The sequence below is a fragment of the Oncorhynchus masou genome, chromosome 22, assembly GCF_036934945.1.
Source record: "Oncorhynchus masou masou isolate Uvic2021 chromosome 22, UVic_Omas_1.1, whole genome shotgun sequence".
In the NCBI taxonomy this organism is placed as follows: Eukaryota; Metazoa; Chordata; class Actinopteri; order Salmoniformes; family Salmonidae; genus Oncorhynchus; species Oncorhynchus masou.
This window is the reverse complement of record NC_088233.1, coordinates 51,477,466-51,500,925: the sequence shown is the minus strand read 5'-3', so window position 1 is coordinate 51,500,925 and position 23,460 is coordinate 51,477,466. Positions and strand designations below refer to the sequence as shown.

The 23,460-nt window shown below is 42.3% G+C and overlaps 1 protein-coding gene across 2 annotated transcripts; it reads right to left on the bottom strand.

The window, feature by feature from the left end:
• Positions 1–539: 539 nt before the first annotated feature.
• Positions 540–23,339, bottom strand: slc25a44a (solute carrier family 25 member 44a). Of its 2 annotated transcripts, XM_064930543.1 has the most exons (5): positions 23,121–23,339; positions 15,988–16,091; positions 4,524–5,215; positions 4,236–4,363; positions 540–2,961 (listed from the first exon to the last, which is right to left on the bottom strand). In XM_064930543.1, exons 3-5 carry the CDS (start codon positions 5,158–5,160, stop codon positions 2,770–2,772), a joined length of 957 nt encoding a protein of 318 aa, XP_064786615.1. In that variant the 5' UTR covers positions 5,161–5,215; positions 15,988–16,091; positions 23,121–23,339; the 3' UTR covers positions 540–2,769. The 2 variants fall into 2 exon arrangements, with proteins under 2 accessions (XP_064786615.1, XP_064786614.1); XM_064930542.1 differs by lacking the exon at positions 15,988–16,091.
• Positions 23,340–23,460: the final 121 nt, after the last annotated feature.

Below are 23,460 nucleotides of genomic sequence, written 5' to 3'. Positions count from 1 at the left end.
TTTATCTGGGGCGGGTCTGTGGGCATGCAGCCCCATGAGATATTTTTGTAGAATTTAAAAAAAGATTAAATGTATCCCCAACTGATGCTGAAGCATGGGGTTTCCCATCCGCATTTAACTCATTGAAAACCCCCAAAGTATGAAATGCTAATATACGTTGGCACTACAAGGCTTTTACTAGAAGAAAAAAATTGGCTGTTCATGGCAATTTGTCAGGCTGAAAGTTTAGGGTGCAGACAAAACGTAAGTTAATTTCCTGCAATTCTACATATTGTCATCACTTATGCAGTTATGTTACCTGATTGTTTGTTTTATGTTTGAGTCAATGGGGGCTCCATACCATGTCGTTTGTAATTGTATTCTCCCTTACGCTCTTTATTTTGGTGATTAGTTCTCAAAGATCTTATTTTAGTCATTTCATTTTACAAACGTTACCATCCCAAATGTTTATTTTAAGGAGTGGCGGCGACGATAAATCTAGGGGATTAACGGCAATTGGTGTAACATTGAGGATCAAATGAGCTTCAGGCACACTGTAGGGTTGTTACATAAGTAGGCCTGTTCCTGAAAGTGTGAAGGCAAATTTATTGTACAAACTGTCAATGACCTTGCAATTCAAATTCATGAGTTATGATTTTTTGCGAAGCATTAGGAGTAACTTAAAGGTTTGGGTGTGCTGTGACAGTATGACATTTTCCATCAAGTTAAAATAACTTGTGCAAATCTATTTACTTTATTTATCCAAAACACAGTTGTCACCTGAAATTGTTACTAATTGAAACTCATTGAAGAAATCAGAACACCCTATCCAGTTAACATTGGTATACTTCACAACTGAGCATGGTGCCAAATATCACCACTCATATTTGAGGAAGGTATGAGCAGATGGGCAAATTCATAATGCGTGAATGCTTACAAACAAGGTTAATTTCATGAACTAAAATCAATGAAGTGTAACAGTTCAGTCTACAACTTACAGAAAAAAAGGAAATATTCAAAACACAACCTTATACTCCATGAAATGTATGTAGTACATTTAGAAACCATTAATCAAATTGCTAAATTTAATTTTGGCCAAGAAACACTTCATATAGCATTTTATTTTGGCATGTTTCAGGACAATGGACTCCTAAAATGGCTGCCTTGCCATTATCAAAAGTATGTGGACACCTGCTTGTTGAACATCTCATTTCAAAATCATGGACATTCATATGGAGTTTGTACCCCCCTTTCCTGCTGTAACGGCCTCCACTCTGGGAATACTTTGCACTAGATGTTGGAACATTTCTGCGGGGACTCCTCTGCCAAACTTTACAGTTGGCACTATGCATTCGGGCAAGTAGCGTTCTCCTGGCATCCACCAAACCCAGACTCATCCATCGGACTGCCAGATGGCGAAGCATTTCCACTGCTCCAGAGTCCAATGGCGGCAAGCTTTACATCACTCCAGCTCCTGCTTGGCATTGCGCATTGTGATCTTAGTCTGGAGCTTCATGAAATGTTCTGTTCCTAGGCCGTCATTGAAAATAAGAATTTGTTCTTAACTGACTTGCCTAGTTAAATAAAGGTAAAATAAAAAATGGGCACCCGCATACAAGCCTAAGTTATTTTGTTGCTTCCAGAGGCAGTATGGAACTTGATAGTGTGTTGCAGCCGAGGACAGATTATTTTTTTACACGCTACGCACTTCAGCGGTCCCATTCTGTGAGCTTGTATGGCTTACCACTTTGCGGCTGAGCTGTTGTTGGTCCTAGATGTTTCCACCTCACACTAACAGCACTTACAGTTAAGCAGGGTTGAAATTTAAGACAGTACCACGTTGAAAGTCATTGAGCTCTTCAGGCAATTCTGCCAATGTTTGTCTATGGAGATTGCATGGCTGTGTGCTCAATTTTATACACCTGTCAGCAACTGGTAGAGTTGAACTAGCCCAATCCACTAATTTGAAAGGGTGTCCACATACTTTTGTATATAGTGTACTATTCCCAACAGTCCACAAGCATTGCGGGCAGGAATAGGTCGTACTGTTTTTAAATTGAGATGTGTTGAGGAAGCACCAGTAATTTTACCATGCCATAGTGTTTCCCAAGCCTACTTTGAATAACTTGCTTTACACAAATCATATTCAGAGAAAAAGGGTACTAGAGAGCAGTTCTGCTCTTATTCAACATAGCCCTGGTCCTTTCTCACCAAAGGAAGAGAACTTGTTTGTTGAATGTAATAGCCTGCCCTGTTGACAGGCTCACAGCAGGGTTGTCTACATTACTTTTGCCAGTGAAACGCAACCATTGGGTGAATACATGAACAATACAAAGCTGACAAACATGTACCATTTAAAGTTAACAAACAATTTTTTAAGGACAACAGAGAGTTTGTGAGAGTCCATTTTGAAAACCAGTTTCACCCAGTGTCAAATTTACCAAGCCTTATAATTGGTAAATGAAACAACTCTCCTTATTAATGACACTTTAATTTGCTTACTCTGCTGCAACAACGCACACATTTTTCTCCATACCTCTAATTGACAAGTTCCAATATCTAAAGTTGTACTCCCTGAAAACAAGAAGGTATGAATCATAATTCCTCTGCCCGAACAGCATGATAAAATCCACCAACCTCACATTAAAACAAAAAAGGCAACAGTTTTTTCAAAGGCAAACCGAATCGGCAATGTGAGACCAGGTAGCCATGTTTTGTCTGTGTTTGACAGTGTCCCTGGCTACCTGGCTCAGTCTAGCCCGGGTCTGTCCCTGGTTGTCCCTCTGGTATTTACCAGTGTCTAGAGCTGACCAGCTCAGGCCGCAGGCTCAGTCTCTTGAGGGTCTCGTAGCCCACCACGATGACCACGGCCGTGGGGGTGGAGGAGATAATGCGGGCAGACAACCCTTTAGTCATCCCCCAGGGTCCTTCCTCTGCCAGCAGCTGCTTGAAGGTTGCAATGACCGATGACCTGCCCTCCACCTTAGGAGCCACAGTGAGAAAGGTTGATATCACCCAAAAAAATACCTTTAGAGTTCATAGAGAAATAGATGGATCGAGGTAGAAAGACAAATGAGGAGTCCCTTTAGAGTCCTGACAAATGCCGACTCAGTTGTTTCTTGGTCAACATGGGAATTTTTCTGGCTATGTATTTAAGGTACATCATTCTTATGAATGTTCAAATATCCCCTGACAAATCCATGTTTGTAAAAGTTGGCCTGAAAACCTGCTTTGTAAAATATAATGAATTGAACTCATAAGTGCCTTGAACAGTATATACCCCTAAAATACAGTGCATTTGGAAAGTATTCACACCTCTTGACTTTTTCCACATGTTGTTACATTACAGCCTTATTCTAAAATGTATTACATTGATTAAAAAAAACAATCTACACACAATAACTCAGTATGACAAAGCAGAAACTGGCTTTTTGGAAATGTTTGCAAATGTATTAAAAATAAAAAATGTCACATTTACTTAAGTATTTAGACCATTTACTCAGTTGAAACACCCTTGGCAGTGATTACAGCCTCGAGTCTTCTTGGGCATGACGCTACAAGCTTGGCACATATTTGGGGAGTTTCTCCCATTCCTCTCTGCAGATCCTTTAAAGCTCTCTGTCAGGTTGGATGGGGAACGTTGCTGCACAGCTATTTTCAGGTCTCTCCAGGGATGTTCGATCAGGTTCAATTTCGGGCCACTCAAGGACATAGAGACTTGTCCCAAAGCCACTCCTGCGTTGTCTTGGCTGTGTGCTTTGGGTCATTGTCCTGTTGGAAGGTGAACCGTCGCCCCAGTCTGAGGTTCTGAGCGCTCTGGAGCAGGTTTTCATCAAGGATCTAGACAGGTGTGTGCCTTTCCAATCAATGCACCAATTTCAACTATCATAGCAAAGGGTCTGAATACTTAAGTAAATAAGGCATCGTTTTTTTCTTTTTTCTAAATGTGCCAAATAGTCTTTGAACTTGTTTTCGCTTTATCATTATGGGATATTGTGTGTAGATAGTTTTTTATTTAATCCATTTTAGAATAAGGCTGTAAAGTGAGAAAATGTGGAGAAAGGGTCTGAATACTTTCCAAATGCATATCCAAAAAGAGAATCTGGTAAACCTGAAATGGTTTGTAAACCATGTCACCAGTGATTACACAAAGGATTAACTAAGACAATAACACTGAAAATTAATGTGTCACTCTTCATTCAGTTAAACCATAACAAGGATTGTTTACAGACAAAGCAATATACTTGTGGTTTTACCTGCACTCTGGCCCGCACAACATCCATGGGATTGGTGATGGTGGAGGCTGTGGCTGCTGCCATTGGCCCAGCGATAGCCTGCAGAAGCAGGTGAGGGCAATCACTGGGGGCTAGTTTGGAAAGGTTCTCTGTAAACATGAACATAGTGAAAATGTAAGGCGCAAAAACATATCAGATGCATTTCAAGCAGCTTTAGAATTGCCCATGTCATGTAATATCATACAAAACCTAGCTAAAATCTAGTGCTGCTTGCTTAATATCTGCCTGCCGTGGCAGGTCGTCGCCTACCTGCATAAAAATGATAAAAAGGCCACCACACCGCGCTATTGGGGATGTAGGTGAGGAGGGATGCCACATATCCCCGGTAAAATCCCCGGAAACCATCAGCGGCGCATATCTGCACCACAATGTCCCTGGTTTGTCCGAAAGTCACTTTGCTCTTGGATGTCGCCATCATTATTTTGGGTTTGACCTTGAAGCGGCTCAGGTGTCCCACCTGGCCTTGCATCATGAGCTGCTGAGAGACCATATCTATGGGCACAGTGATGGTCTGGGCCACCAGGGACGCCGCTCCCCCTGCCCACAGAGACTTCACTGTGTTATTGCTGGAATACTGGGACACGTATTTCCTTACCAGTTCATAGGTGGTGATGTAGGCCTGGCCTGAGATCAAGGTGAAGGTGTTAACCATAAAGCCCCGGTAGAGGCCTCGCGGGCCCTCCGCCTTCAGGATCTTGTAGAAGGCGTCAAAGGTGCCTGTGTAGAGGGACTTGCCCTTCTGCACCTGCAGCCGGGTGCGGATGAGGGTGAACGGGTAGACTGTGGCCCTGGTGGTCATGGTCATGAACACACCCAGGGAGTAGAACTTTTTCTTGTCCAGGTCCTCCCATTCAATGATCCGGATGTTGCGTTTCTTCTCCTCCATCCTGCCTGCTGGTGTCCACAGCTCCTTGTTGAATGGACCGCGCCCTCCACAACACCTGATGGACCAAGAGAAGGACATTGAGGCAGGTCTCAAAAAGCACAAAAAGAGGATTTCATCACTCACCATCTCAGATTGTTTAAAAAAAAACATTATTTAAAGACAATTTGAACTCTGAGAAATGAAGCTAATTGATTGCACCAAAATTGGCCATTTCAATTGATAGAATATTCAATAAATATAGTAACCAACATCTGATTTGAACCAGACCTCTTATTAGCAATTATTACGTGAGGAACCCAAATAATTGTCAAAAGCCAACCAAGCCCACCCCAACGGCAAGTATACAGCATCAGTTCTCTGTCTGACGAGTACTATGATGCTGCGACTAGGAGTATCGTTTTTCTTCATACCATGTAATGTATTCTCAGTGAACTTGGTGATGGCCATCTTCCCCCGTTCAGAGAAATGACTCATTGAATTTGTTAAGTTCATGTACCATCATACAACAGCATATTACCAGGTTCTGATCACAAGATGGTGCTGTTCAATGTCCCCCACACCCACAATGTTAATTTAAGACTGCTAAATCATCATTTGAAGGTTTAATGTAAATTGAATGTTTAAGTTAGAACATACATCAACTAAAAAGCATATAAAACCAAAAAATTGCCTTGAGGACGACTCATTCCTCATTTCATTCTTTCTTTGTTCAGTGCATCTATTATAGTGATGTTGCTACATCCAAATTGATATTGGCAACCAGTTGCAGTGGTTTCTTCCTTAACGGTGCAGATGTTCTGCACCAAAAACAAGCGTATGTCCTCTCCGTTTGGCCAAGAAAATGATCTTGCTGGCTAACTTGGATGTATGACTTTAACCTGTATTTGTTCATGAAAATGGCATGTTATCTTATTTGGGGTAGGGGGCAGCATTTTCACTTTTGGATAAATAGAGTACCCAAACTGAACTGCCTCCTACTCTGTCCCAGATCCTAATATATGCATATTATTATTAGTATTGGATAGAAAACACTCTGAAGTTTCTAAAACGGTCTGAATCATGTCTGTGAGTATAACAGAACTTATTCAGATTTTTTTCTTAAGTCTGTCTTCTCAATATGTTTTCGTATTTAGCAGGCGAAACCGCGAGGACAAACATTCAGATTTTTTTTTTTAAGTCAGTCTTCTCAATATGTTTTCATGGGGAATCCAGAATTCTAATCGACTTTCCTGCAGTTCCTACCGCTTCCACTGGATGTCACCAGTTTGTAGAAATTGGTTGAGGTTTTTCCTTTGTGTAATGAAGAAGTGCCATAGCTCAGAACGAACGTCACTTCATGTGTACCTTTTGATAGAGGCGCGTAACCAGAAAAGTAGCGTCAGTTTGTTTTGCTCCTGTATTGAACACAGATCATCCCGTCTTCAATTTGATCGATTATATACGTTTAGAAATACCTAAAGCTGTATTACAAAAGTAGTTTGAAATGTTTTGGCAAAGTTTACAGGTAACTTTTGAGATATTTTGTAGCGACATTGCGTTTTTATGGATCAAGCGCGCCAAATACATGGACATTTTGGATATATAGACGGAATTAATCGAACAAAAGGACCATTTGTGATGTTTATGGGACATATAGGAGTGCCAACAAAAGAAGCTCGTCAAAGGTAAGGCATGATTTATATATATTTTTTCTGCGATGTGTCGCGCCTGCAGAGTTGAAATATGCTACTCTCTCATTGTTAACTGTTGTGCTATCATCAGATAATAGCATCTTATGCTTTTGCCGAAAAGCCTTTTTGAAATCTGACATTTTGGCTGGATTCACAACGAGTGTAGCTTTAATTTGCTATCTTGGGCATGTGTAATTTAATGAAAGTTTGATTTTTATAGAAATGTATTTGAATTTGGCGCTCTGCATTTTCCCATTTGGGACGCAAGCGTCCCGCCTACCCCAGAGAGGTTAAAGAAGGTTCCAGACAGTTGTTTTTGCAATTTCACTTGTTTTTGATAAACTTACTCAAACTTCCTGAGCCTCATTCTGGAGTTCCAGGCCATCCAAAAAACATGAACAAAGGCGCCAACACCCAAATACGTCCTTTTACAAAAGGCAAAGCTCTCAGTATCGTGAAGCAGGTCTTTAGATGTTGTACACATGAAATTGTGCCATACCAAACTTTACCCGCAACGTTGTAATCCATTTTGTTGAACACAAGCAACACTTTCTGAGAGAGATGGTATGCTACAAAGTTTGCTCGCTAATACAGTAGCATCACTGATGAAAGGGGGAACACTAAGTCTGTTGTTATTTTGCTTATGTTAGCTAAAACTTTGCTTGCTACCTAGCCAGCTTCGCACGTGTGTGTTTTGGGATAGGGTAAACAACTAGCTACTTTCAGGTTGTTTTGAGTTTCACTATTGTTATCATTCTGCAAAACATGTAGTTTGCCAACGTAAAATGGCTGAGAGCTCATTCACATATCTGATCCTGTATCTTATGGTTGAGTACCCTGATACGGTAGGTCTATAAAGCATGAGTGAAATGCAATATTGTACCCAGGAGAGATGCGTTGAACTTTTTGTCCATTGTAGCCTACTTAGCTGGCTCACATCATGTAGAATGTGCGGCTCGCAAATCACATCGTGAAACGGTTATGTACAGTCGTGGCCAAAAGTTGAGAGAATGACACAAATATTAGTTTTCACAAAGTCTGCTGCCTCAGTCTTTAGATATTTTTGTCAGATGTTACTATGGAATACTGAAGTATAATTACAAGCATTTCACAAGTATCGAAGGCTTTTATTGACAATTACATGAAGTTGATGCAAAGAGTCAATATTTACAGTGTTGACCCTTCTTTTTCAAGACCTCTGCAATCCGCCCTGGCATGCTGTCAATTAACTTCTGGGCCACATCCTGACTGATGGCAGCGCATTCTTGCATAAGCAATGCTTGGAGTTTGTCAGAATTTGTGAGTTTTGGTTTGTCCACCAGCCTCTTGAGGATTGAACACAAGTTCTCAATGGGATTAAGGTCTGGGGAGTTTCCTGGCCATGGACCCAAAATATCAATGTTTTGTTCCACGAGCCACTTAGTTATCACTTTTGCCTTATGACAAGGTGCTCCATCATGCTGGAAAAGGCATTGTTCGTCACCAAACTGTTCCTGGATGGTTGGGAGAAGTTGCTCTTGGAGGATGTGTTGGTACCATTCTTTATTCATGGCTGTGTTCTTAGGCAAAATTGTGAGTGAGCCCACTCCCTTGGCTGAGAAGCAACCCCACACATGAATGGTCTCAGGATGCTTTTTTAACAGTATAGCTTCCGTCCCTCTCCTCGCCCCTACCTGGGCTCGAACCTCTGCACACATCAACAACTGACACCCACAAAGCATTGTTACCCATCGCTCCACAAAAGCCGAGCAGAGCAAGCGAGGGACGTCACCAATTGAAATGCTATTAGCGCGCACCACCGCTAAATAGCTAGCCATTTCACATCGGTTACATTTTACTGTTGGCATGACACAGGACTGATGGTAGCGCTCACCTTGTCTTCTCCGGACAAGCTTTTTTCAGGATGCCCCAAACAATCTGAAAGTGGATTCATCAGAGAAAATGACTTTACGCCAGTCCTCAGCAGTACCTTCTGCAGAATATCAGTCTGTCCCTGATGTTTTTCCTGGAGAGAAGTGGCTTCTTTGCTGCCCTTCTTGACACCAGGCCATCCTCCAAAAGTCTTCGCTTCACTGTGCATGCAGATGCACTCACAACTGCCTGCTGCCATTCCTGAGCAAGCTCTGTACTGGTGGTGCCCCGATCCCGCAGCTGAATCAACATCCTGGCGTTTGCTGGACTTTCTTGGGCCCCCTGAAGCCTTCTTCACAACAATTGAACCGCTCTCCTTGAAGTTGTTGATGATCCGATAAATGGTTGATTTAAGTGCAATCTTACTGGCAGCAATATTCCTTGCATGTGAAGCCCTTTTTGTGCAAAGCAATGATGACTGCACGTGTTTCCTTGTAGGTAACCGTGGATGACAGAGGAAGAACAATGATTCCAAGCACCACCCTCCGTTTGAAGCTTCCAGTCTGTTATTCGAATGTAAAACATATTTTGGTCATCAAAAAGAAAGGAGGACCAAGGCACTCTTCATATAATTGATTAAAATGCCTTTATTTGTATGGCACGTTCAATAGAAACAAAGTTTTTTTTTAAACCCCGTTTAAGTTTAAAAAAAACTTTGTTTCTATTGAACATGCCATACTATAATAAAGGCATTTTAATTAATTATATGAAGAGGGCCTTGGTCCTCCTTTCTTTTTGATGACCAATTTACCCCTTTTACCAAAGAGCACCTTCTGTCTACCAAAATGTACTATAGTGTACCTTAGTAGCGCTTCCCTTCCTCCTCTTTCTACTTGCAAAACATATTTTGTATAAGTGAAAACGCCCCGAAATTGAACAACATGAGCTGGCAATAGATACAATGTCATTGTATTGTATAGTGACGCCATTGTAGTATTATCAGGTAGGCTAATGTGTAGAATAGATAGTGTGGGATCCTGGCTAGGGTGGATCCAGTTGTGTTTTAACTTTTCTATTTATCTATGTTATGCAGGCTGATACCGGTGGCAGCACAGAAATGAGTGGATTGGCCACATGGCTGCAGAGATTTCCACAATCAACTCCTCACCTAACTCCAAGCAAAAGCCAACCTGGAACCCATGGAACAACTGCAACTCCGGAGTCTGTAGATATCACAGAACTGAGAATGCTGCTATCCAGTTAACAGCAGACTGGATAGCACCCTCACCCTCCAATCCAACAAGGGCTATCCAACAGACTGGATAGCCCTCACCCTCCGATCCAACAAGTCCCAGACGTGCTCAATGGGATTGAGATCCTGGCTCTTCGCTGGCCATGGCAGAACACTGACATTCTGGTCTTGCAGGAAATCATGCACAGAACGAGCAGCATGGCTGGTGACATTGTCATGCTGGAGGGTCATGTCAGGATGAGCCTACAGGAAGGGAACCACATGAGGGAGGAGGATGTCTTCCCTGTAACGCACAGAATTGAGATTGCCTGCAATGACAACAAGCTTAGTCCGATGATGCTGTGACACATCGCCCCTGACCATGACGGACCCTCCACCTCCAAATCGATCCTGCTCCAGAGTACAGGCCTCGTTGTAACGCTCATTCCTTAGATGATAAACGTGAATCCGACCATCACCCCTGGTGAGACAAAACCGCAACTCGTCAGCGAAGAGCACTTTTTGCCAGTCCTGTCTGGTCCAGTGACGGTGGTGCCTGGTGAGGACCAGCCTTACAAAAGGCCTACAAGCCCTCAGTCCAGCCTCTCTCAGCCTATTTTGGACAGTCTGAGCACTGATGGAGGGATTGTGCGTTCCTGGTGTAACTCGGGCAGTTGTTGCCATCCTGTTTCTGTACCGTCTTAGGCATCTCATAGTACAGACATTGCTATTTATTGCCCTGGCCACATCTGCAGTCCTCATGTCTCCTTGCAGCATGCCCAAGGCATGTTCACACAAATGAGCAGGGACCCTGGGCATCTTTCTTTTGGTGTTTTTCAGAGTCAGTAGAAAGTACTCTTTAGTGTCCTAAGTTTTCATAATTTAACATTACCTTAATTGTAATGACCGTTCCACAGGTGCATGTTCATTAATTGTTTATGGTTCATTGAACAAGCATGGGAAACAGTGTTCAAACCCTTTACAATGAAGAACTGTGAAGTTATTTGAATTTTTACAAATTGTCTTTGAAAGAGTCCCTTTTTCAGGACCCTTTTTTTGCTGAGTTTATAATATCAGAAATAATAATAATAATAATAATAATAATAATAAGCACACTGCTTGCCAAAACAGTTATACATATAAGCAAAAATAATTATTGATAAAATACTGATTTGGTGTTGTTGTCTTGTGGCTTATGTGTTATTTATATATATTTTTTTCACAGGAAACCTGAATTGACCTTTGCGCCAAGTCAGCCAGAACCAACCCATAAAGTTGCACCACAAGCGAGTGGATTACATTGCATTCTTACAAACCAGACAATCTTACGCCTTCGATCACTGTTTCCCGACTCCGGTTCTCGAGTACCCCCAACATCACATATTTCTGTTGTAGCCCCAGACAAAAACACCTGACAGGCAACCACTGCTGCAGACAAAATGTGATGGTTTTGCAATGGACAGATGATGGATTCTATAAAGGGCCATGGTGCCTGGAGACACATGGTCTAGGGTTTGGGAGAAGCTAATCACATTGTCATTGTTTTCAAATCTTTGTATGCTTGGTGAAAGTTACACAATTCCACTCTTCTCCCAGTAATGCTTGTCACTGTCTTTGCGCATACGTTGTAATCTTATTTTCAGTAAAGGTAGACACCAGGCAGACTGTGGAAATCTTATGTGGAAATGAAAAAAAATAGCTGTTTAATTTCTCCTCGGGCACAGTATGGTTTTCCCAAATCAAACCAAAGCCTGGGTTGCTAAGAAAATGTACTACATGTGCTGAAAAGACAGGAGGTCGAGACAGTTGTGTTCAAGGACCCACTCTACCATGTCTAACTTCCAAGACGATCACCAAAGACACAAATGGTGATCAAAACTGGTTTAGGCCAACTTGGATGCATGTTTTAATTTACAGAATAGTAGCAAACCAGTCAAGTCAATCGGGCACACCAATTGACAGGAGACTTGGTAATAAAATATTGCCATTTGTAAAAATTGAAGCAGACTTTTTCCATACATCACACACACGACTGTTGCTACTGCACCACTATCTATGCAACAACTCTCTCTTACTTGACTCAACTGGATTGTACCTGACCAACTGTAAGCGTTAGTACTATACATACAGAATCCATTCATTCTACCAACCACCATCTAGCTAGCCCATGCTACTGTACTGATACTGTAGAAACACCCCTCTGAGCATGGAAGTAAGGGAGACGTGACTCTCTCTCCAGAAGGCTCCCTAGTAATCTCCCTAAACGAAGGTGTGAATTCCCCTCTATGGCAAGACTATAGACTGGTCGGGGGATGAAATAAACGTGTGCCGAATACAACAGGTGCAGTAGACTGTCACGTAGAGTAGGCCAGAAGGCTATACTGGAAAACCTAACCTCTATCAATATAAAAAGATGGCAGAGCCGCAAAAGTTCTTCTGTGCAAGGGTGTTTATTTACATAGTAATTCCGGAACAAAATGCTGCCCCATTCACAGCTCAATCCAAAATGCCTCTATGAACTGAAAGAGAGGCTCCTTTTGTAGGGCTAGCCCCTCCCCTCAGAACAATTAACACTAATTAATTAAGCAATTACCTAGTCAAACCTACATTTCCCATTAATTAAACATACTAAAAGGATATACATTGCAACACATTTTTTATGGAACAATATCACATTTACAAAATTACATCACTACTGACAGTGTCTTTCAATATTCCCATTCACGTGAATGAACCATTTGGGACAGGCACTACAAAGTCAGCCCAATTCCCTTAGCTTGGGTCCTTATCCAGCATACCCGGAAGCTACAGAGATGGTTGAGAGAGGGAGGAACAGAACAAACAAACAAAGCGCTCATCCACAACATAGATAAGTATAATAAATATTGCTTATATTAAATATGAACACTGACAAGTGTGAAATGTATGTATTTAAGACAGAAGTTAAGTTAACAAATGTGGGTCGACACACAAATTACCTTATTTGTGTGTTAAAGTACCAAATGCTGCCCACGGCCAGTGACGGACTTCTACGTCACATAGACCTTACAGTGAAATGCTTACTTAACTGCACTGTTGGTTAAGGGCGTGTAAGTAAAAAAGGTATTCGGTAACCAATAGACAAGTAAAGAAATACAAATAAAATAACAACATTTTAAAAAATGGTGGCGAGACACAATGCATAGTCCGGGTATCCATTTGATTAGCTGTTCAGAAGTCTTACGGCTTAGAGGTAGATGCTGTTGAGAAGCCTTTTGGTCCTAGACGTGGCGCTCCGGTACCGCTTGCCGTGCTGAAGCAGAGAGAACAGTCTATGACTGGGGTGGCTGGAGTAATTTCTTTGTGCCTTCCTCTGACACCGCCTGGTATAGAGGTTCTAGATGGCAGGCAGCTTAGCCCCAGTAATGTACTGGGCCGTACGCACGACCCTCTGTTGTGACCATAAATAAAATATTTTGCAACAAAAAATTAGAAATGAATTGGATAAAAATAAATAAATAAAACATTTGCCCAACCATTGTGTTCTGGGGTTGTTGGCCTTTTTGGTGAATTTGCTTTTTTATTTTATTTTTTAGCACTTGCTTATTGAGCAGTTTCTCAAACTGTTAAAACCCTTGCCCAACCCTTGCTTTTTGCTGCTATGCCCCTTCATTTGCTTTTCAGGTCATTCACTTTTTCGTTGAGTAGTGTTTCTATTTCAACTATTTGTGCACTTTTATCTTTAACACCCTTTCTCAGGCTATTGGACTTGGCAATAAAAGTGAGGTTGCCTGTGCTCTCCGCTTTGAGTGCAAATTTGTCTGCTGAGGTCTTGGGAGCATTTATGCCATCTGTCAGTCTTCTTTTCTTCCCTTTAAGTTCATCTATAAGGTATTTTTTTTTTTGCTCCTCCATTCTTCTGTCTCTGTTCTTCTTGATGTGTCACATACCTCTGTCTTGCAGATGCCACTGACATCCGCAGCAGTCTGTCAATGCACACATTTTGTATGCCCCCCACAGCTCTTATGTGGTCAACTATACATCTCTGTGCTACGTATGAATCTTCCTTCAAGTTCTCCACTTCAATTGCTGGAGAACCCACACTCTGAGGCTTGCCCGTGTGACAGTAAGAGGAGTTGGCGGCAAAGTCTCCACAGACTTCTGAGCTCTTTGACATTACTCGTGTAAAAATGTGTCCATGCTGTCTTGGACAGGATCAAAGTTTACAAACAGTGTTGGGCCTCGACAATGTCATCAATAAAATGTGAGTATTGTCGAATGTCATCACCTCATCATCTCCTTCCTTCACCCGATGACTATTTACAAGGTAGATCAGGGCCTTCTTCAACTTTGCTGTACACAGCATATTTCCATTTGTGCCCTGCCATTTCCCTTGGATCCAAGAAAGAAAGATGTGAGACCAGAGATCACTTCAATGGAGATTTCTCAATGAGTTTGTTAACAGTTGTGAGCATACATTATGGCGGCAGGGTAGCCTAGTGGTTAGAGCGTTGGACTCATAACCGAAAGGTTGCAAGTTCAAAACCCCGAGCTGACAAGGTACAAATCTGTCATTCTGCCCCTGAACAGGCAGTTAACCCACTAGGCCGTCATTGAAAATAAAAATTTGTTCTTAACTGATTTGCCTAGTTAAATAAAAGGTAAAAATAACTACACTACAAGTCCAATATTTTCTGTCCAATTTTCTTCCCTGCGGACAAGTCTCTCACAATTCTTTGAGTAACAAAGCCCAAGTCGACCTGTGAGGAGTCGATGTGATTGGAAGACTGGGTCACCTCGACATCAAGATGTTTTTGAGGGTTTTTTTGCTTTGGTCTGGCTTAATGAATCTGCTCATCAAGCTCTTAAGCAGGTTGATCAAGTCTGTAGAGAGAAATGGCACCATGGGCTTATCGGTCTGGTAGCATGTGAGGAATGGTGTCACTTCTTTGCTCACTGACGAGATGAAATTCAGTTTTGCTGTCATGAGAGGGTCCTTAAGCCTCCTCAATCACCTCAAAGGACTTTGTGCCTGGATTTAGACATCTCTTCTCTACAGCCTTCACATATGTTGCCATATGGGCTAAATACTCTAAAGAGCTTTCAAGCACAGGCGCATTTTCAACCCACCGTGTCATGCAAAACTTAAGTGGCATTTAGGGATCTAATGATCCAATGATGTTAAAGTAGTCCTCCCTACGGGCTGGAGTACCCTTCAAAAGGTGGTACATAGCATGCAGTACACTGTCGACTTTCCACTCGGTGTCTTCCACTCCCTTCTGAAATGCTCCATGTACAATATGGAGACCGCAACTGCCTATGTTTATAAGGTATAGGACTATTTTATTCTCACAGGGCTTCTCAACCTTTGAGTAAAATGACCAATTTACATTTGGTTCATCCATGGAGATCTGAACCATGTTTTTCTTCGGTGCTCTTCTCATAGACCGCTTTAAGGTCCAACGCAGTCGCATGTCCCATAAATTTAGAATCGTAAAACCTCGTCACAACTTTCCTCATCCCATAAACGGACGTGAAAGTCACACTGCTTTAACTTTTTTTTCTGCTCATCAAAATGAAGTACATAGTCCTCCTCCCCAGCAGACAGTTTTTTAGACAAGTGCTTGAAATGAGGAGCCAAGCCATGTGTGCACACATAGCTGGACTTTGTTGGCCCGCATGCGAAGATCTTGGCTATTGCACAGTCTGGGAACGTCGCTGAGAACGGCACACCTAAGAGTAATAAAATATATTGATTTTAAACACTTTCTGTTTCTCGCCTGTGTTAACGTGTGTGTGTCAGAGAGAGAATATGAAATATGAAAACAAACATAACATTCTTAAATCATTTCATGTTACAGGTGACAGTTTATACTTAGCTAACGTTTGCTTGCTAGCACTATATTGACAGGTGTGATTCTGTGGGAGAACTGACAGACATCTAGATAAAGTTAGCTAACATAGCAAAAGTTAATTTTATCAAATAATTATGTAGCGTTAAAGTTTATATACCTAACCACAAAGAGACAATAATCTAGCTAACTAATTATAGTAAGTTGTATCCCTTTTCTACATGTTACCAGGGGTAGGACCTACCTGCTTTTAACTTGCAGAGTGCCGTCCTGTGTGATTCTCCAGCAGCATGGCGCATCACATCTGCGTCGCCCATGGTGTGAACTTTTATTGACTTGCTGCAGGCTCTGTATTGGGTCACATGGATGCCCCGCGGATCTTTAACAAGCCAGTCTTTGTAAATGTCTTTGGTGAGCCACGAGTCCTGGAATTTACATTTTCCAGGCATAGCTGAAGCTTCGCTTATCGTTAGCTTTCTCGCTTGCTTGCCACTGTTTAACCTGCACCATTAGACTTCAATCACTCATGCACGCACGTGACCGTCGCATTCTCGAGGCAGGTGGCGCGTGAAACAAGGATACACAGACAGCGGGAGACACACACGCAGACAGCAGAACGTAGCCTATAAACTAAAAGAAATTAAATTTCTATTCTTGCACAAAATGTATAAATTCAAGCACTTTCAATGACCCATGTCTATTTTCAAAAACTTCATTCACAAACTTTCAAGGACCCGTGGGAACCCTTCATACTGCATGAAGTGTGTCTAGAGGAAACTTAGATTTTAGTTTAAGTTAATGTGTAGGAAACAGACTAGTGACTACTTATTAGGGCTGACCCCAATTAGTCGACTGGTAGATTGTTTGGTCGTTAGGCTGTTGGTCAACCGAGAATGTTTTAATTTGAGCAGTAACATATATATTTGAACTTCTACTTCTAAAAATTCACCTTTCCAGAAACAAGTCTCTCACCGTTGCCGCTTGCTATAGACCTCCCTCTGCCCCCAGCTGTGCCCTACCATATGTGAATTGATTGACCCCCATCTATCTTCTGAGCTCGTGCTACTAGGTGACCGAAACTGGGACATGCTTAACACCCCGGCCATCCTACAAACTAAACCTGATCCCCTCAATCTCACACAAATTATCAATGAACCTACCAGGTACAACCCCAAATCAGTAAACACGGGCACCCTCATAGATGTCATCCTAACTAACTCGCCCTCCAAATACACCTCTGCTGTTTTCAATCAAGATCTCAGCGATCGCTGCCTGCATCCGTAATGGGTCTGCGACCAAATGACCACCCCTCATCACTGTCAAACGCTTCCTGAAACATTTCTGCGAGCAGGCCTTTCTAAATCGACCTGGCCAGGGTAGCCTGGAATGACATTGACCTCATCCCGTCAATAGATGATGCTATTCTTTAAAAGTGCCTTCCTCACCATCTTAAATAAGCATGCCCCTCAAGAACTGTAGAACTAGGAATAGATATAGTCCTTGGTTCACTCCAGACCTGTCTGCCATTGACCAGCACAAAAACATCCTGTAGCGTTCTGCATTAGCATCGAATAGCCCCCGAGATATGCAACTTTTCAGGGAAGTTATGAACAAATACACAGGCAGTTAGAAAAGCTAAGGCAAGCTTTTTCAAACAGAAATTTGCATCCTGTAGTACTAACTCAAAAGTTCTGGGACACTGTAAAGTCCATGGAGAATAAGAGCACCTCCTCCCAGCTGCCCACTGCTCTGAAGCGAGCTGTCACCACTGTCACCACCGATAAATCCACTATAATTGAGAATTTCAATAAGCATTTCTCTACGGCTGGCCATGCTTTCCACTTGGCTACCCCTACCCCGGTCAACTGCCCGGCACCCTCCACAGCAACCCGCCAAAGCCCCACCATTTCTCCTTTACCCAAATCCAGATAGCTGATGTTCTGAAAGAGCTGCAAAATCTGGACCCCTACAAATCAGCTGGGCTAGACAATCTGGACCCTCTCTAAAATTATCTGCCGAAATTGTTGCAACCCCTATTACTAGCCTGTTCATCCTCTCGTTCGTATCGTCTGAGATTCCCAAAGTGTTAACTAACCTCCAGACGAGCTTCAATGCCATACAACTCTCCTTCCGTGGCCTCCAACTGCTCTTAAACGTAAGTAAAACTAAATGCATTCTATTCAATCGATCACTGCCCGCCCGTCCAGCATCACTACTCTGGACGGCTCTGACTTGGACAACTACAAATACCTGGGTGTCTGGTTAGACTGTAAACTCTCCTTCCAGACTTACATTAGATATCTCCAATCCGAAATTAAATCTAGAATCCGCTTCCTTTATTGCAACAAAGCATCCTTCACTCATGGTGCCAAACATACCCTCGTAAAACTGATCATCCTACCGATCCTCGACTTCGGTGACGTCATCTAAAATAGCCTCCAACACTCTACTCAACAAACTGGATGCAGTCTATCACAGTGCCATCCGTTTTGTCACCAAAGCCCTATACACTACCCACCATTGCGACCTGTACGCTCTGGTTGGTTGGCCCTCGCTTCATACTCGTTGCCAAATCCACTGGCTACAGGTTAAGTCTCTGCTAGGTAAAGCCCCGCCTTATCTCAGCTCACTGGTCACCATAACAGCACCCACTCGTAGCACGCGCTCTAGCAGGTATATCTCATTGGTCACCCCCAAAGCCAATTCCTCCTTTGGTCGTCTTTCCTTCCAGTTCTCTGCTGCCCATGAATGGAACAAATTGCAAAAATCTCTGAAGCTGGAGACTCACATCTCCCTCACTAGCTTTAAGCACCAGCTGTCAGAGCAGCTTACATCTGTAAACAGCCCATCTGTAAACAGCCCATCTATCTACCTACCTCATCCCCATACTGGTATTTATTTATTTTGCTCCCTTGCACCCCAGTATCTATCTGCACATTCATCTTCTGCCGATCTACCATTCGTGTTTCATTGCTATTTTGTAATTACTTCGCCACCATGGCCTATTTAGTTCCTTAACTTACCTCATTTGCACTCACTGTATAGACTTTTTTTGTTTTACTGTATTATTGACTGTTTGGTTTATTCCATGTGTAACTCTGTATGTGTCGATTTGCTACGCTTTACCTTGGCCAGGTCGCAGTTGCAAATGAGAAATTGTCCTCAACTAGCCTACCTGGTTAAATAAAGGTGAAATAACATTTTTTTAAATAAAATTGTGTACATTCATTACTTCATTGTGTGAATTGTTTGCGATTTGAATAGAACGCATAATAATAAACACACAATGAGTAATGATAACTTGGCTATATACACGGAGTACCATTACCGAGTCGATGTAATTGAGGTAGATCTGTAGCAGCCGTGCGGTAGCATGGAGAACAGTCTGACTTGGGAGGCTGACAATGTTTCGGGACTTCCTCTGACACCAGTTGGCATAGAAGTCCTGGGTGATGACAGGGATCTCGGCCCTAGTGATTAGAGGTCGACCGATTAATTAGGGCCGACTTCAAGTTTTCATAACAATCGTTAATTGGTATTTTTTACACCTTTTATTAAACTAGGCAAGTCAGTTAAGTACACATTCTTATTTTCAATGACGGCCTAGGAACGAAGGGTTAACTGCCTTGTTCAGGGGCAGAATGACAGATTTTTACCTTCAGCTCAGGCATTCGTTTTTGCAACATTCCGGTCACTAGTCCATCGCTCTAACGACATGCCTTACATTGCACTCCTGCGTGGCAGACTGACTACCTGTTACGTGAGGGCAGCAAGAAGGCAAGGTAAGTTGCTAGCTAACATTAAAAACGTATCTTATAAAAACAATCAGTCTTAACAATCACTAGTTAACTACACATGGTTGATATTACTTAGCGTGTCCTGCGTTGCATATAATCGATGCGGTGCCTGTTAGTTTCTCATTGAATCACAGCCTACTTGATGATTTAACAAGCGCATATTCAAAAAAGCACTGTCGTTGCACCAATGTACCTAACCATAAACATCAATGCCTTTAAAATCAATACACAAGTATATATATTTAAACCTGCATATTTAGTTAATATTGCCTGCTAACGTGAATTTCTTACAACTCGGGAAATTGTGTCATTTCTCTTGCGTTCCGTGCAAGCAGTCGGGGTGTATGCAGCAGTCGGGGTGTATGCAGCAGTCGGGGTGTATGCAGCAGTCGGGGTGTATGCAGCAGTCGGGGTGTATGCAGCAGTCGGGGCCGCATGGCTCGTTGCAAACTGTGTGAAGTCCATTTATTCCTAACAAAGGCCGTAGATAATTTGCCAGAATTGTACATAATTATGACATAACATTGAAGGTTGTACAATGTAAACAGCAATATTTAGACTTAGGGATGCCATGCGTTAGAGAAATAATTTCACTGAAAGAATAAACGTTTTGTTTTCGAAAGTATAGTTTCCGGGTTCTACCATTTTAATGACCAAAGGCTCGTATGTGTGTTATGTTATAATTAAGTCTATGATTTAATAGAGCAGTCTGACTGAGCGATGGTAGACACCAGCAGGCTCGTAAGCATTCATTCAAACAGCACTTTAGTGCGTTTTGCCAGCAGCTCTTCACTGTGCTTCAAGCATTGAGCTGTTTATGACTTCACGCCTATCAACTCCTGAGATTAGACTGGATGTAACCGATGTGAAATGGCTCGCTAGTTAGCGGGGTGCGCGCTAATAGCATTTTAAACGTCACTCGCTCTGAGAATTGGAGTAGTTATTCCCCTTGGTCTGCATGGCCCTCACTGCTTCGGGGGTGGCTGTGTTCCCGATTCGAGCCCAGGTAGGGCGAGGGACGGAAGCTATACTGTTACACTGGCAATACTAAAGTGCCTATAAGAACATCCAATAGTCAAAGGTATATGAAATACAAATCGTATAGAGAGAAATAGTCCTATAATTCCAATAATAACTACAACCTAAAACTTCTTACCTGGGAATATTGAAGACTCATGTTATAAGGAACCACCAGCTTTTATATGTTCTCATGTTCTGAGTAAGGAACTTAAACGTTAGCTTTCTTACATTGCACACTTTTACTTTCTTCTCCAACACTGTTTTTGCATTATTTAAACCAAATTGAACATGTTTCACTATTTGATGCTAGATTGATTTTATTGATGTATTATATTAAGTTAAAATAAGTGTTCATTCAGTATTGTTGTAATTGTCATTATTACAAATATTTAAAAAAAAATTGGCTGATTAATCAGTATGGGCTTTTTTTGGTCCTCCAATAATCGGTATCGGTGTTGAAAAATCATAATCAGTCGACCTCTACTAGTGATGCACTGGGCAGTACGCACTACCCTCTATAGCGCCAGTGGTGGTTGATGACAAGCAGTTGCCATACCAAGTGGTTTAAGTGCAGCTTTAGAATTCTGAGGATCTGAGGGCCTATGCCAAATCTTTTCAGCCTCCTGAGGGGGAAGTGGCATTGCCGTGTGCACAAGTCATAACTGTGTTGGTGTGTGTGGACCATGATAGATCCTTAGGGATGTGGACACAGTGGAATTTCAAGCTCTCAACCTGCTACACTACAGCCATGTTGATGTGGATGGGGTGAGCTCAGCCCTCCGTTTCCTGTAGTCCACGATCAGCTCCTTTGTCTTGCTGATGTTGAGGGAGAGGCTGTTGTTCTGGCAACACACCATCAGGTCTCTGACCTCCTCCCTATTGGCTATCTCATCAATGTTGGTGATCATGCCTACCAGTCGTGTCATTGGTAAACTTTGTATTGGAGTTGTGCGTGGCAACACAGTCATGGGTGAACAGGGAGTACATGATTCGACTAAGCATGCACCCCTGTGGGGCTCCTGTGTTAAAAATCAGCTTGGCCGATGGGTTGTTGCCTATCCTCATCACCTGGGGATGGACCGTCAGGAAGTCCAAGATGCAGAGGGGGTTGTCCGTCCCAGGGTCCTTAACTTAGTGGGCACTATGGTGTTGAAGGCTGAGCTGTAGTCAATGAACAGCATCATCACATGGGTGTTTCTCTTGTCCAGGTGGGAAAGGGCATTGTGAAGTGCAATAGAGATTGTGTTATCTGTGGATCTGTTGGGGCAGTATGTGAATTGTGGGCCCAGGGTGTCTGGGATGATGGTGTTGATGTGAGCCATGACAAGCCTTTCAAAGCATTTCATGACTACAGATGCGAGTACCACGAGGCAATAGTCATATAGGCAGGTTACCTTGGCCTTCTTGGGCACAGGGACTATGGTGGTCTGCTTGAAACATGTAGGCATTCCAGACTGGTTCAGGGAGACGTTGAAAATGTCAGTGAAAATACTTGCTAGCTGGTCAGCGCATGCCCTGCAGCCTTGTGAATGTTAACCTGGTTAAAGGTCTTACAACGGCTTCGGAGAGCATGATCACAAAGTGATCCAGAACAGCTGGTGCCCTCATGCATTGTTCAGTGTTGCTTGCCTCGAAGCACGCATAGAAGGCTTTTAGCTAGTCTGGTAGGCCTGCGTCAATGGGCAATCCGTGATAGTTTACAAGCCCTGCCAGATACGCTTACACACACACACACACACACACACACGTTCGGAGCACACTATATAGCTAATTAGTACATGCGGCCACTTAGGTCTTCTGTAAACATGCAATGTTACAAGGAGATATGGCCGTGTGGGAACACTAACCCTATAAAAGGTGGTAGTAATTAAACTTTTTCTTTTACCTCCACGCTGATATGAAAGATACGTTACTTATATTTCCAAAACCGTACCACATGCGATGCATTTTAATGTTCAGAACGAGTGTCAAAACCTTAACAAAACTCCCTCGACCATAAGATACTATCGTCAATAGGCACATAAGCAGTTAGCGTCTAGGAATGGGTTAGTTTTAGATACAAATAATGGCTACAATAACCATGTTTCCATACAGTTTTTATTTTTTCAGTGTAATTTTACAAATGCAGACAATTAATTCGGCATTGTGGGAATTTGTCGTAAAATTCATAATTTGGTAGAGTTGAAAATGCGATGGAAACATTTATTTCCATTTTTTTTCCCGGTACATTAAAACTTGAGCGAAAAGTAAATGTGCGCACTACGTCATCACGCACTGATTTGTATCTGCAACAAGTCCGTTTGGTGGAATCACCATTGGTGGGAACATTCGCATATTTTATTTTGCGGATGTATTACTTTCCCATGAAAATCGATCCCCAGTTGTATGGAAACCTAGCTATTTTCTACAGACAGCGCACACGCAATTGAAGAATACAAAATAACATGAGTGCTCTGGTTAAACCTATCGCATGAACTGTTGATAAAAAGCTTAGCTATATGTGTCATCGTAGGAATAAACATGGTGCATTGACCTTAAGAAACAAGGAAACGTGACTTACCGTGTTATAGAGCCATTTTCACATAGCTCAAGACGCCATGTCTATGCTACACACGGCTAAACTGAACTATATGTATAACGTTCCTATAGCCTTGTAAAAAATAAGCATTCGTTGAAAGGATTCGGACGAGTTAGAATATGGTTTGATGTCAAATTCATGCCGTCCATTCGTAAATGTACGGTCACCGATGCTTGAGCGAGCGTCTCGCCAGCAGCATTAAAAAAGTACTTCCGGGGCACGACATTTTTCAAAATAAAAGTCCCCTCCTATGAAAAAATGTAATTGGAGTGCAGTACAACTGCAGTATGCTGCAAATACTGCGTCCAAAATAACATTTTTA